Source organism: Parasteatoda tepidariorum, chromosome 9 (genome assembly GCF_043381705.1).
Source record: "Parasteatoda tepidariorum isolate YZ-2023 chromosome 9, CAS_Ptep_4.0, whole genome shotgun sequence".
In the NCBI taxonomy this organism is placed as follows: domain Eukaryota; kingdom Metazoa; phylum Arthropoda; class Arachnida; order Araneae; family Theridiidae; genus Parasteatoda; species Parasteatoda tepidariorum.
Genome location: NC_092212.1, coordinates 24,337,202 through 24,351,575, shown reverse-complemented (window position 1 = coordinate 24,351,575; position 14,374 = coordinate 24,337,202). Strand labels below are relative to the sequence as shown.

Below are 14,374 nucleotides of genomic sequence, written 5' to 3'. Positions count from 1 at the left end.
GTGCATGAATCTGAATTGAACAACCTGATAATGCTCACTCTGGTTATTGTTATCTGGTTGCTCACTACGTGCTCTTGCGCGCCGAATCCAATCAATTAAAAATGAAAACTGTTGCCAACGCGAGAAAAGAAATATCATCGGTTTTATTGATACAATACATACATACGTACGTATTAGCGTTTTATATAATAAGATAGATATGAAAAACAAGATGCTTTTCACCAAAGAAATGCACTAAAAACGCTCTCTTGAACAATTTAATAAATGTGGCAGCCAAACCCATTAATTCCATGCATTTGAAGAAAAGAATGAATGAAGCGGGTGTCATTTTCATAGTGGCTACAATCAGAATAAGAAAATTGAATCCGAAATATTTTATTATGGATTTATCAGAAAGTTACACTTGTAGTTATTTTCCTTATTTTATTTCCCGCTAAATTTAAAATTAATATCGCGCAATTATAATCGAAACTAATGTGGATTAGTTGTGTCAAAATTGAAGTGAAAGCAAAAACAATCCTCTTAGATTAAACATACGCATATTGAAGCGACCACTATATGTCATTTTCCCTGATTAATAAATATCCCCGAAAATGTCACTTACCTACTTCATCCACTTAGCTCTTGTTTTATCAGAATATTAACAGCCATGTTTGTTTTTTTTTATCAAACACTTCAATAACACTTCAAAATATTTTTAAAAGCATGGTTGAAAATGGTCTCAGTTTTATCTTTTGAAATTCATAAAAATAATTAACTTATCATCCTGTATAGACTAGATACACTATTAAACATTATTGTTATTATTTTATTTGAACCGAATATTAAGTGAAAGACCGAATAACAGAAAATTTAAGCGTGGAACATTCTGCATTTTCATTTCATCTTGTTATTATTTTGCTATCGCATTATTGTTATTATTTTGCTACCTCATGTATTATTTAGATCGATATTAATTAAAATACCGCATAAAAGTAAATTAAGCACGGAACATTATTTTAATTTCAGCTTGTTGCTATTTTGCTATCACATTATTGTTATTATTTTGTTATCACATTTTATTTGGATCGAACAAGACTAAATAATAGTAAATTAAAGCATGGAACATTATATATTTTAATTGCAGCTTTGAATTGCACATTTGATCACGATGACTGTGGTTGGCATCCAGATAATGACGTCACTTCAGCTGTTTGGTCCAAAGCAAAAAAATCACCAAATGATCACGGGCCCTTATCTGATCATACAGGAAAAAGCGGTAAATATTTGCTTAACATTCATTTAAAAAAACACCATTTATTTTTAATAGAAACACGTGTTTTGTAATTAGTTTTAATTTTCAATATTTTAATTAGCAGGGTGCCCATGATCTGTAAGAAATAAATGAGTGATAGTTAAAGTTTCTCAAATTGAGAATCACAAAATTACAGAGATGCTAACTTGCTCTGCTTCTTGAAAATAGTTTTCCTAATGGTAGAAAAGTTTCTGTTACTTCTTGGTTTTTCAAATTTAATTAGTTTTGCAAATTTGATTAACAGTTTTATACCCACCACTACATTTAAATTATTCAAATGTTTTACCACTTTGGTGTTCTGGGATTATTTGGCTTTGAGTCTATAAACCCTTTCGAAGACCGTGGTAAGTATGCTTACCACCAATTTTTGAAGCTTTTGGTGAACTATTTTACCACTTTTAATTTAGGTTTCCATTTCTTAATAACTTCAACTTTCTTGAAGTGCGTTTGAATAAAATTGGTAGCTTAAGAAAACGTACAAAAGTACAAGTTTGTAGCATTTATAAAATTTATTTTATAAATAACGAAAAATAAAAGTCAATAAGTTTCTAATAGGCCGTAGTAAATATACTTACCACCAAAAAAAATGGCATTAAAATTTAGATTATTTTTTTATAAACTAAATGAGTTTTTTTTCTTATATCAATTACTATTCTTATATCAATCTCAATACCAAAAATACTTTAATTTACCATTAGTAGAAATAAATGGCCCATTAAAGGGTTAAAATATTGGTGAAATGAACAAAATAATGCAAATTTCAGTTTTAAATTCTTTGCTACTTTCTGAAATTATTATCCGAAAGCGGAGCCACTGGCATCTCAGAAATTTTATCCGAAATGTTTCTCCCTCCCACATATTTTATTTTATTTCCGAAATTTCTTAGGTATTTAAAACATCAAAAAAAGAGGATTTGTTGCCCGATTTAATTGATACACAGTCAAATGATGTATCTTTAAGTTTTGCGAGTAACTGTCCAAACAATCGAAAAACGATTGTATTTAGTAGTGGAATTCTTTTAATTCCTCAATTTACCACCCTTACAGAGATGCCAACTGATTCAGATTCTACAAATTATTTTAAAAAACGGTAGAGAACTGTGAACTAAAATTTTTAGATATTTGGATATTTTTGCCAATTTTTTTAAAGGGCTTAATATGGTCTACATGTGACAAAGTGACGTTTAATAAAAGCCTTTGAATTATTTAGAAGTAGTGGTGAATAAAAATAAAGTGGTGAATAATCATACATGAAAACACTATCACAAGAAAATATTTATCCGCTGTCCGGTGCAAGTTTGCATCTTTGCGCCTTATACCCGTGACATTCCAATTTGTTATCTCTTAAACGTATTCTCTAAGCAAGCTGTTAACTCTACCAAAACAGGGTTGCTTTAGATGACTAAAATTGCAAAAAGTGCCAACTATTAAAATTCAAAATTTTATTAAAAGAATTAAAAATGAGAAACTTTTGATAGCATATTTTTTGCAGTTTTCTTTTGAAAGAGAATGCAAAAATTTTTGCATTTGAAAAATATGAAATGTAAGTCGTAGTGGTAGATAAGTTTGAATAATTAAAGAGATAATAAATAGATAAAAGTGAATTGAGTTTCTACCATTTTTAACAAAAATAGTCGCCTGTGTCTTATCTGCCAAAACCATAACTCTACCGAAACTTGATGCTCTTAAACTTAAGAGAAGCAGCACTATAGAGGTAGTAAATTCAGAGATGCCAACTGCTCCGGACACGCCAAAATAATTATAAAAACGGTAAATAACTACAAAGTAAATTCTGCAAATATTTAACTATTTTTGCTCACTTTTTAAAAGGTATAACATGACGTAAGTACTATAAAGTGGTGAATGATATAAACCTACGAATTATTTAGAAATAATGGTGGATAAAAATCTACTAAATTGAATTTATTAAACCAAGAATCACAATTGATAAACTACCACTTTAAAATATATATTCACTGTCCGGAGCAAGTTGGCATCTCTGTAAATTGAGGAACTAGAAGACAAAACTATAAGAGAGCCAAGGGAGTGATGACCATTATTAGTCCTTACAATAAAAAAGTTTTCATTAACTCTTTTATCTAGATTCCACGCAGGCAACCTTAGTTAGTCTGATCAAAAGTAATCCGATAAGCTTTTTGACATACTGTTGTGTAAATTAACTAACTTAAGTCTCCAAATTTGGTAGTGTATAATTTGAAAACCTTGAAAAAATAACCTTGTCAAAGAAAATTATTTACCACTAATATGCTGAATCAACCATTAATACGCTAAAGCAAAATATTTTCACAATTCGAAATGTCGGATACTTATACATGATCTATGGGCCTTCCACTGGGAATGTGCTGTTACATATACACTGGTTATCATAAATTAAGGAAAATTCACAAAAATCGCGATAACTCAAGAAATTACACATGGAATTTTATGAAATTTACCCACAATATACAACACATAGTAAGGTATTAAACAACATAAAAAGAAATTATCANATTTTATTAAAAGAAATAAAAATGAGAAACTTTTTATGGCATATTTTTTGCAATTTTCTTTTGAAAGAGAACGCAAAAAGTTTTTGCATTTGAATAATATGAAATGTAAGTCGTAGTAGTAGATAATTATGAATAATTAAAGAGATAATAAATAGATAAAAGTGAATTGAGTTTCTACTATTTTTAACATAATTAGTCGCCTGTTGCATATCTGCCAAAACCGTAACTTTAACGAAACTTGATGCTCTTAAACTTAAGAGAAGCAGCACTATAGAGGTAGTAAATTGAGGAACTAGAAGACAAAACTATAAGAAAGCCAAAGGAGTGATGACCATTATTAGTCCTTACAATAAAAAAGTTTTCATTAACTCTTTTATCTAGATTCTACGCAGGCAACCTTAGTTTGTCGGATCAAAAGTAATCCGATAATCTTTTTGACATACTGTTGTGTAAATTAACTAACTGAAGTCGCCAAATTTGGTAGTGTATAATTTTAAAACCCTGACAAAATAACCTTGTCAAAGAAAATTATTTACCACTAATATGCTGAAGCAAAATATTTTCCCAATTCGAAATGTCGGATATTTATGCATGATCTATGGGCTTTCCACTGGGAATGTGCTGTTACATATATCCAGGTGGCATGGACCCTGGAGGAAGCATCATTCCTGGTGGTAGTGAAATGGATTGGGAGGGGGTGCTTCCCCCACCCGGCGTCCTCTAGGGCCGCGGAGCCTGATACACTATAGTTAAGAATACGCAAGATATATATTTTTAGCATTCTTATAAAACATTTTGCAAGTAAAGGGTATCGAATTATTTTCAGTATGAAAAAACGAAAACGTTACCAACCGTGATCAAACATTACTAATGATGGGTCCAGCTCATACAATTCTCAAAAATAATTTTATTTGCCTATATCAGTACAAAATTAGATTTTTAGCATCAAATAAAATAAAATTTATATATTACTTATTATAGACTTTGAACTATATTGCTTTGCTCATACATGTATAAATTTTCTGAACCCTTTCGTTTCTGCTTCATACATAACTCACAGCATATTCCTTTTCATCACAATTTACCTAGTATGTGCCCATTTATTGCAATTAGCATTTTAGCAACGAAGATTCTTTAAAAGTAATGATTTTTTAAAGTTAATTTTTCTCCTTAGCTCAACTGCTGCAGGTACTAATGTGATTCATGACAAAGTCTCTACGCGAGTGCATAAGTCCCCAAGTGCAGAAGAGTTCAGTATCGTTTAGTTTAAGTTGAGTGTAGTAACATTAAACCCTGGTATTGTGTGAATAAACTCAATCCAACCAACCTTATTATATTTCTTATTTCAATAATAATCTCATGCTAGAGAAAAAACGATAAATCTCCCAAAAAGTTAAGTTTTAAAAAAATTATACCTTCTAATACTAGTGTATAAACTACCAGTATCATATTATAGTCATTCATTCTACAAATCATCTGTTTTCTTGTGTTATCATTACACGCAGGTTACTTTGTGTACGTAACAGCTTCTACTAATTTAAAAAGAGGAGATAAGGCTCACATGGTCAGCATGAAACAAAATCTAACGGAAAACCTCTGCTTCAGTTTCTGGTACCATATGTATGGCCAAGACGTTGGAACCCTTAATATAATTATCAGGACTGATTCTGATAATAAAACAATTTGGAGTAAGACTAATTCGCAAGGCAATGCGTGGAAGCAAGGAATGAGAACCATTCGTAGCAGCAAGACTTATTCGGTAAGTGCGCATTACTTGAAATATTAGTACTTTACTTAACCCCTTTTGACTACTAACGGGACTCACTTGTCTCAATAAATGTTTAGAAATTACTAATTGGGTGAAAAGCACTTTAAAACTCATTGTAATATGTCCTAGTCGTAGAGTCGAACCAAGTATACGTGTTTCATGTGTCAAATATCCCCTAGATGGTGCTAAAGAGTTTCTTGCATGATATAGCATTGTGATTTTGCGCTGGGACAGATATATCCCACCAGTACTCTTCATTAGGACAGATATATCTCACTCGTATTCTTTATTGGGATTGTTATGTCTATTCATATTTTATTCATATTTTCTCAAATGAACATAGAAAAAAGAACAAATATGAGTTGTCCAATTTGTAAATTCGGGTTTTGCAACGATTGCTTCACCGTGTATCATACCATGTAAAAAAAAGTCCATATAATAAATTTTTCCGGAATGATAGATGCGCTTGTAGTAAGTTGATCACTACAAGTGGGACATGTGTATCCCACCATTAAGTACGGCCGGGACATACATGTCCCAGCCTCTAAATTGATAACCGCTTGTCAGAAAAATCCTTTTGTCCTTTTGAATAATAAACGGGACAAAAAAATCTTTTTTTAAAATTCATAGTCAAAGGGTTAAGTCAACCTACAGTTACATAATTGACTATTAGCGACGATCTGAGAGACATCCCCGAGGATTATCACAATTCTGCTGTCACAATTCTGATCCTCTGCAGTGGGGATAACTTTTCTGGTTTGGTAACTGGGCTTACGCTTGAATTTGAGCACTTTACGGTAGAACAGTTTAATGAGGACAGATACCGCCACTTTCTTCACGAGCTAATCTAAGTAGTCCCCCACCAGCTCACTAACCACAGCCAGTGATGCTTCACTGCGAAGATCCACTGGAAACCATGTCAGTCCACTGCAAAATATAATAAAGATTACATATAACGTATAAAGATGCGGATCTCCTACTGGTGAAAAATGCGAATTATTGTTGATTTTCTTATATTATTTACCACTTAAAGGGACGCTACACAGAGGGAGAAATTTTTCATCGCAAATTTTGCTTCACCTCTAAGGGTAGCTTAAAATTTACAATTTTGAGAAAAGTGAATTTAGAGTAAACTCAAAGTAAACCCTGAAGTTTCGAAAACTGAACAAATATTTACGGAATATTGAAAGACAAAGAAATCATTATTACAGAATTACTTCTCCATTTCGTAAGCTTGATTAATTTTGCCATAGTTGGTTTGCATTTTGATATTTTGACAAAATATTTCCCCTTCATTGTTTACTCTAACTCTATTTTTCTATGCTTTATGTTTTAAATGACTTACGTAGGGTAAAAAAAAATTTGCAATTTGCAAATCCCTCGATATAGCGTCTTTTTAAGTACAAAAAAATAAAGATGGAAAGATTTTGCATCAAGTTAAATTTGTTACTTGTTAACAAAATATTGCGATGATTTATGAGCTTGTTGAAATGCGTGCATTTATCACTCTGAACTCGTATCGAGAACCAAGACATGACGGCTCCATCCAGAACAACAGAATATAAATGATGAGAACAGAAACAAGTTAGAAACAAAACAAAGAAACACAGCTGTCCACGAGTGAAATGCATTTTTCCCCTATTTTTAACCTATTTCTGTTCCGCCGCATGTTGTCTTGAAGAGGGGTGTCATATTCGAAGGCTCAAAACGTGTCAACTTTTCGTCCGTTTCAAGTATGAGGGGAAAAAAAGTTTTTTATTTAATTTATTTTGTGGCACATTAATTGATTCAAAACCTTCCTTCGCTTCGAAAATATAAAGATTGGAAATATTTTTATAACAAATGAGAAAATATATATTCTATATATTTTTGAAACGAATGATGTTTTTTAACACTAGGTTTACGGGACGCGTCATTTTGACGCATTTCGAGTTTTGTAAAGAAAATTGTAAAACCTGTTTGAATTTTTACTTTATCTCTTGTAATGACTTTTAACCATTGATCGAAGTAAATATATATTGAAGTCTGTTTTCTTCAAAAGCATTGAAATATTGAAATTCTTTTTGTGGTATACCTATCTTTACGGATGTGAGTGAATTTGACGCAATCGTAATTTAGACAAAATTTTGAGTAAACATGCAACCATCACATCAATAATAAATAAGAATGTACCAACAATACTGCGATCCGTTATCTCAAATGAAACAAGCGATAAACAACTGTTGCCGATAAGCAATAATAGAAAGAACAAACGCAGAATGTCGATGTCAGAGTGTCAGATTTTGAAGGTTTCAGTTGCTTAGTTCGAGTATTGAAAAATGAATAGAATATTTCTATTTTCTTCTTATTTTAATTACATTGCTTTCTAAGTGCAGAGATGCCAACTGCTCCGGACACGTCAAAATAATTAAAAACGGTAAATAACTGCTAACTAAATATTGCAAATATAAAGTGGTGAATTATATAAGTCTACGAGTTATTCAGAAATATAGTGGTGGATAAAAATGTTCTAAATTAAATTTATTAAACTAAGAATCACCATTATATGTATTCGTTCATACGTCAAATTGACGCTTGTTCGTAGAGATAGGTATATAAGAAACGTCTGTAAACCTAGTGATGTATTCGTTTATGCGTCAAATTGACGCGTGTTCGTAGAGATATGTATATAAGAAACGTCTGTAAACCTAGTGATGTACATGTTTATGCGTCAAATTGACGCGTGTTCGTAGAGATAGGTATATAAGAAACGTCTGTAAACCTAGTGATGTATTCGTTTATGCGTCAAATTGACGCGTGTTCGTAGAGATAGCTATATAAGAAGCGTCCATAAACATAGCGTTAATCAAGTAATATCTTACGCTTCAGTTTCTTACGATTATTTATTTAACACACATATTGATGTTTCTTAGAAATTTGTGAAACTTTTGAAGAATGACATTTCCGAAGCTTAGACCCTCTATATGTTGTGTTATATTTTCCAGATTGTTATTGAAGCAATAGTTGGAAACTTTTCAAAGCCTATCATTGCCCTGGATGACATTGAAACTTACGAAAATGAATGTCCTCATCCAGGTATGTTTTCAATTTCTCTCTCCGTCTTATTATGAATATTGCTTTGCATTATTTCATTCATAGCTATGATAAAACTCACTCAATCTTTATCCTCAGTGGCTTGTGACTTCGAAGCAGATTTTTGTGAATGGATAGCAGATGGATGGATTTTGAAAACTGGGAAAGGAAACATTCCATCTGTAGACCACACTACAGGAACAGATACTGGTATACTGTTATTTAGTAAAAACCTCGATTAAATGAGGAATTTACTGAATTTTATAAACAAAAAAAAATAATAAATGTATGCCTCGCATTAGGTAAATAAATTTACACTGCGCGCCTGTTAATCTCCAAGAAAGATCAAAGAATTCTTTGAAAATATTACAGGAATTACATTCATAATTTATATGTTTCGAAATAACTTCCATCTGCCTCATACACTTCTGTACTCGGCTTTAAATCTTGCTGTTCTTCGAAGGCTCTAGGATCACATGAAATACTACTTTTTTTGCAAATAATATGCTATATTCAACTATGATTCACAAATGATAGTAGCAGTTACTCATGACTGTATGGTCGAGTTTAGCTTATCTTTAACCAGCTCCCTCAATATTTATTCTAAAAATTGTACAAAACGTCAATACGGAGAAAAGCCACAGTTTTAATAAAATGAAAACCGTTTGTGGTCTATTTTTTTCATATATTACAATTTATTCCAATGCTGCATTATCTGGGCTCATAGTTTGCGAAAAATGGAAAAATGGCATTAATATTTTGATAATTTTCATCTAGGTGGGAAAATTTTGCCAAGTGGCATTATTTAGTATAAACAAATGATTGAATACTTTTCTACTAGATTAAGTAATAAGAAATGCAGGGTGTCCCAAAAGTAATGAAAAAAAATAATAATAGAAGACTTAGATTTTCAATTAAAAAGTTAGAGTTTTTTTATATTTGTTCTTAAAGTATACAGTATTAATTATGCATGGAATAGTATATTGGGTATATATTCTCTGCTGCTCACACTTACTCATTTACTGAGATTTTAAATTACAATTTTGCATAAATGTGGTTGAATTTCGTATATACAGCTTTCAATATGCTCTTTTAAGGTCTATGTGGCTATGAATTTGTTGGCTTAATCATTATTTTTTTCTTTCTTAAAAAAGTTATACAGTGTTATATGGTATGATCCGGATGGCCACTTTTAATTACGACAGCGCAAATTACCCGCACAAAGAAGGACATAACAGTTTTTAAAATGTTGATCAACATTGAAAACGCTTCGTTCCTTCGCATAACCATCCATTTTTAATTATCCTGAACTATCAGCTATCCCGCTGGGTTTTTTTGCTATTTTAGTTGGCAATGTTTGCTTGAATTTAGGAATAACCTTTAGTAAATATTAACTATTTTCTTACAAAACATGTTTAAAACTAAAACATTCCTAAGTCAACAATATTACAGGAAATTATGCCGCTCTGGATGGCACCAGTGGTACAATGACAAGTCCAAACTACAATTTCACCAAACATTCTGGTACATGCCTGAACTTCTGGTACTTTCTTGAAGGCGGAAGAGAAACATTTCTGATAGTACAAAATACTGAAAAAACAACCAAAGATGATGTTATTTCCGTTTGGACGGAATATGCGGAACCCAACACAGATGGCGAATGGATACATAGTCGAGCAACTATTAAAGATCTGGACAAAGGAGACTATGATGTAAGTGAAATGAGTTTTATGACAATTCTTTCAATTAAAAATCAGCCTGGTTTCTTAGGACAGGTCGGCGTTACAAAACGTCAGCTTGAAGCGAGCTCTAATTCCTGATTGGTCAATTTGTTAGTTCGACAGTATACGTCATCGAAAGCTCAGCTTGAACGACGACTGACGTCCGAATCAACTGCTGTTGAATTACAACGTAACGTTAACGACTGAAGCAATGGCGGACAACATCCAACAGAGCATTGAAAACAGTCAAGATCTTGATTTTAACATTAAACATAGCTTCTTCTTCCTCTTCTTCTTCATTTAGCTAAGCTATAATAAGTTTATTCTTGACCAAAGTCATTATTTGTGCTCTAAAGCACTGGCCGACAATAACAAAATCAATACAAATTCAAAATAAATATTTGTTTACGTTATTAACGCATGCGCAATGCGAGATAATGTCTGCGTTGGACCGACTGCTCACGCTGAACTAACAAAACAGGATTTTGTTGAAGTCAGCTGTACGTCAACTTCCCGCTGACGCCCAGAGGCGCTTGTCTTAAGAAACCAGGCCTTAAGAGAATATGATCATAAGCTACGTAATAAAATTGATCCGGAAAACGCTTTTTAAGTTCAGTTATGGTGAAATATAACAAGATTTTCCAGAAGGCAATAAGATATTTTGTACAGTATTGTGGTGTTACATATAGAGAAGATTTTAGCAACATTTAAATTACCCGTTTGTAAATTCTACTGAGGAACAATTTGATCTAAAAATTTCACCTTAAGAAAAAGTATGGCTTATTTATTCAGCGCCAAGTCCTTCTATTGTGAAAATAAGGAAAATCTATAAACTTTTTTTCATTCATTATTTCTCATTACTGAATAGATGGGCAAAACAAATCATCAAGGTTATTCGAATGAATGGAATCAGTGATTCGGATCACTGATTCAAATCACTTGCTGATTCAAATCATGAAGTTATATATTCAAGTAATTCGTAACACTCACTGTTGTATTAAAAATATGTCACCTAATATGTCATAGAATGGTTTGACCACATTCGTTTGCTTTTTTCGTTTCTTGATTAAAAAACGCATGTTCACTTCTGATTTTTTGATATTTCACTGCCTATAAAAGAAGATGAGATGTTTTCGATGAAATTCACAGATATTATACGACACACGTCCTATAATATCTGTGAATTTCATCGAAATTTATAACGAATAGTAATGACCAATAGTAATTATATATTCAATGAATTAAGATTTTAGGATATTTTCTGTTATTGAATAGGCTGAAAGTTTTCGAGAACAATTTTTGAAACTCAAGGACTGTCTTCAATATTTGAGCTTCTGGTCATCTTTTATTCCCTTCTCTTATGTTCTGCCTGGGTTTGATGACTAAAGTTCTGACTCGAAATCTTTATAGGAAGATCATTTATAATATTTTTTTTAGATTATTATGTATGCAGAGAAAACGAAAGGCACTTACGTTGCTGTGGATGATTTGGCTGTCGAAGACGAAACCTGCCCTGCTTACGGAAGTTGCAATTTTGAAAAGGACTTTTGCACTTGGAGAAACTTACCACAACCCATCAGTACCGGTCTTCAATGGATTAGAAATTCTGGCAGCACTCCAAATAAGGGTACTGGTCCATCGTTTGACCACACGACAGGAACTGCTGAAGGTGAGATTTTGCTAATAAGAAATGGTTTCCAGAAAAAAAACTCATGGAATAACAATGTATTTCATGTTTCAAGAATATTAGAAAAATCTGTAAATTTTTTTTACCCAATAAGCTTTTAAAATACTATCCAAATAAAATCACATAATTATTTACTATTTCATTTTTTCAGGGTGGTATATTTATATTGATGGAAATTTTGGATATGTTGGACAAACAGCAGTACTGGAAAGCGAAAATATGCATTTCTCTCCGAATGCCTGCTTCAGATTTTGGTATCACATGTACGGAGAAGGTAAAAAAAAACATTTTTAGGAATGATTGAGATAGAGTTTATAGAAAACTTGCATTTGTTTTTAACAATGTTTTTCGTATCTTGTTGCTCTGATACTTAAGAAAACTTTAAATTGAGACGTCTCATTAAAATTACTGCAAAACATTTGACTTATAACTATAACTAACTTGACTATAAACTATTTATGACTTATTTTTCAATTGAGAAATGAAAGCAAAAGATGCTTGATATGAAAATATTTCAAACAAAAGATAAAAATGTCAGATGCCAATTTTGAACCGAAAATGAAATTTGCATTTCTCTTCTACTGCACATTTCAAGCTTTGATATTATCTATAAAAAAAGAGTAAATATATTACTTTGAATGTCTTTAAGTTTGGACATGTTATCAAAATAAAAGCGAGTATAAACAAATGCAAACAATGAAAAAATGGCCAATTTAGCCTGTTAAATAAGAAAAATTGTCAATCGGTAAGAATAATAACACATAATATTTTAATATTTATATAAAATTAGCAATAAGTGTTTGATTATAGACTAGCGGCATATAACTCACGCTTAAAGATGTAAAAAAAAATAATCTTAATTTTTTCTTGTTGTAGGAACTGGTTCTTTGCAATTAGCATACGTGAATCAAAATAATAGTAGAGCACAGTATGAGTTGACAATATCAGGAAGCCAAGGAAGAAACTGGTATCCGGTGAAGAGATTGGTGAAAAATTTACCCGATGTATACAGGGTAAGTTTGGTATAACAGGGTAACCACAACCGGTCAAAATTTAAACAGTGGTGATAAATGTTCAACGAGGTTGTTAGAAGTTTAAAAGAAGTTAATGTCACTTTAATATTAGAAATTAAGTTGGTTAGTTTTACAAATATATTTTAATATGCTATAATAAAATTTATTTACTTTAATATGTTATAAAATATATCTATTTATTTTAATATACTATATAATATATTTAAAACCCACTGGTCTGTGTAGGGGTCAGGGAACTGGCTTTGCATTCAGAAAGGTTCTGGGTTCAAATCCCGGGCAAAGCATGGATGTTCTTTCCTGTTGTTGTTGTTGCTTATCCTCATAGTTCTGACATCAGTCAGACCAACTCCAAAAAGTTGTTGACAGCCAGAAAGTCGATGACGAGAAGGGGATCGGAAGTTAAGTCCGCCCTGGATAGTCCGACACAAGCAAGTATATGTTTTGGTGAGGCTGGATGGACACAGCATTTTTTACAAGTTCTGTTAAATTTTTGTGACACGTTCGAATGTTGGACATTTTAGGTGACAAGATGAGAATCTGGCCAAGGCAGTCTGGGAGCTTCGAACTCACTTGATTCCCAGAAGGGTGCCAAGAGATGTTGCCGTGTACCATAGGTGTGTAGGTGGAGTTTGCCAGATTGATTTTTGCCTATATTTTTCATTGGAGTAATGTTCTTTCCTTTTCTGTACTATCTGTTATTACTGTGAGCGCAACGTTGGCCCACCTAATATGGTGCCCCTGAAAGAGTGGCCAACAAATCTGCCCTCCGGATGCCTGTATGATGAAAGGTCATTCTCCATTTGAGCATTGGAAAAAAAAGAAGAAAAATTATATATATATAGTACACTCTCGATTATCCGTGCGCGGATTATCCGGTTTGCTGATTATCCGTGCTCATTCCGGAGTCACACAAAAAATATAAAGAGAAGCATTTTCAAGATTAAAAAAATTTGATTCATGAAGTTATAACACTATCAAATTTTTGGAAGCCATATTCGTTATTGGATTGCAGTATATGGAACATCAGCAGAATGGTCAAAGGTAAAATCGTCTGCGTTATCACGATCTTGGAGAGAGATGATACCGCTTGATGAACAATCCTCTTCAGATGTTCAAGAAAAATATGATAACAGTATACTCGAACAAGCAAAAGAAATCCAAGGTTTTGAAATTCTTAATGAAGAAAATTTAGAAGATTGGTTTCAAAGTGATGCATGTGAGCCTGGCTTCCATTATTTGACTGATGAAGACATCGTTATATTGTTGAATCAAATAGTGATGATAGTAAC

The 14,374-nt window shown here is 32.2% G+C and overlaps 1 protein-coding gene across 1 annotated transcript in view; it reads left to right on the top strand.

Annotated features, from left to right (window-relative positions):
* The window catches only part of LOC107438594 (MAM and LDL-receptor class A domain-containing protein 1), a 184,169-nt gene that overhangs the window by 76,774 nt on the left and 93,021 nt on the right, over window positions 1-14,374 (top strand). The window contains exons 28-31 of the mRNA XM_071185593.1: window positions 1,127-1,258; window positions 5,309-5,562; window positions 8,556-8,646; window positions 8,743-8,853. Of these exons, the coding sequence (XP_071041694.1) occupies window positions 1,127-1,258; window positions 5,309-5,562; window positions 8,556-8,646; window positions 8,743-8,853 (588 nt within the window). The remainder of the gene's footprint in view (window positions 1-1,126; window positions 1,259-5,308; window positions 5,563-8,555; window positions 8,647-8,742; window positions 8,854-14,374) is intronic.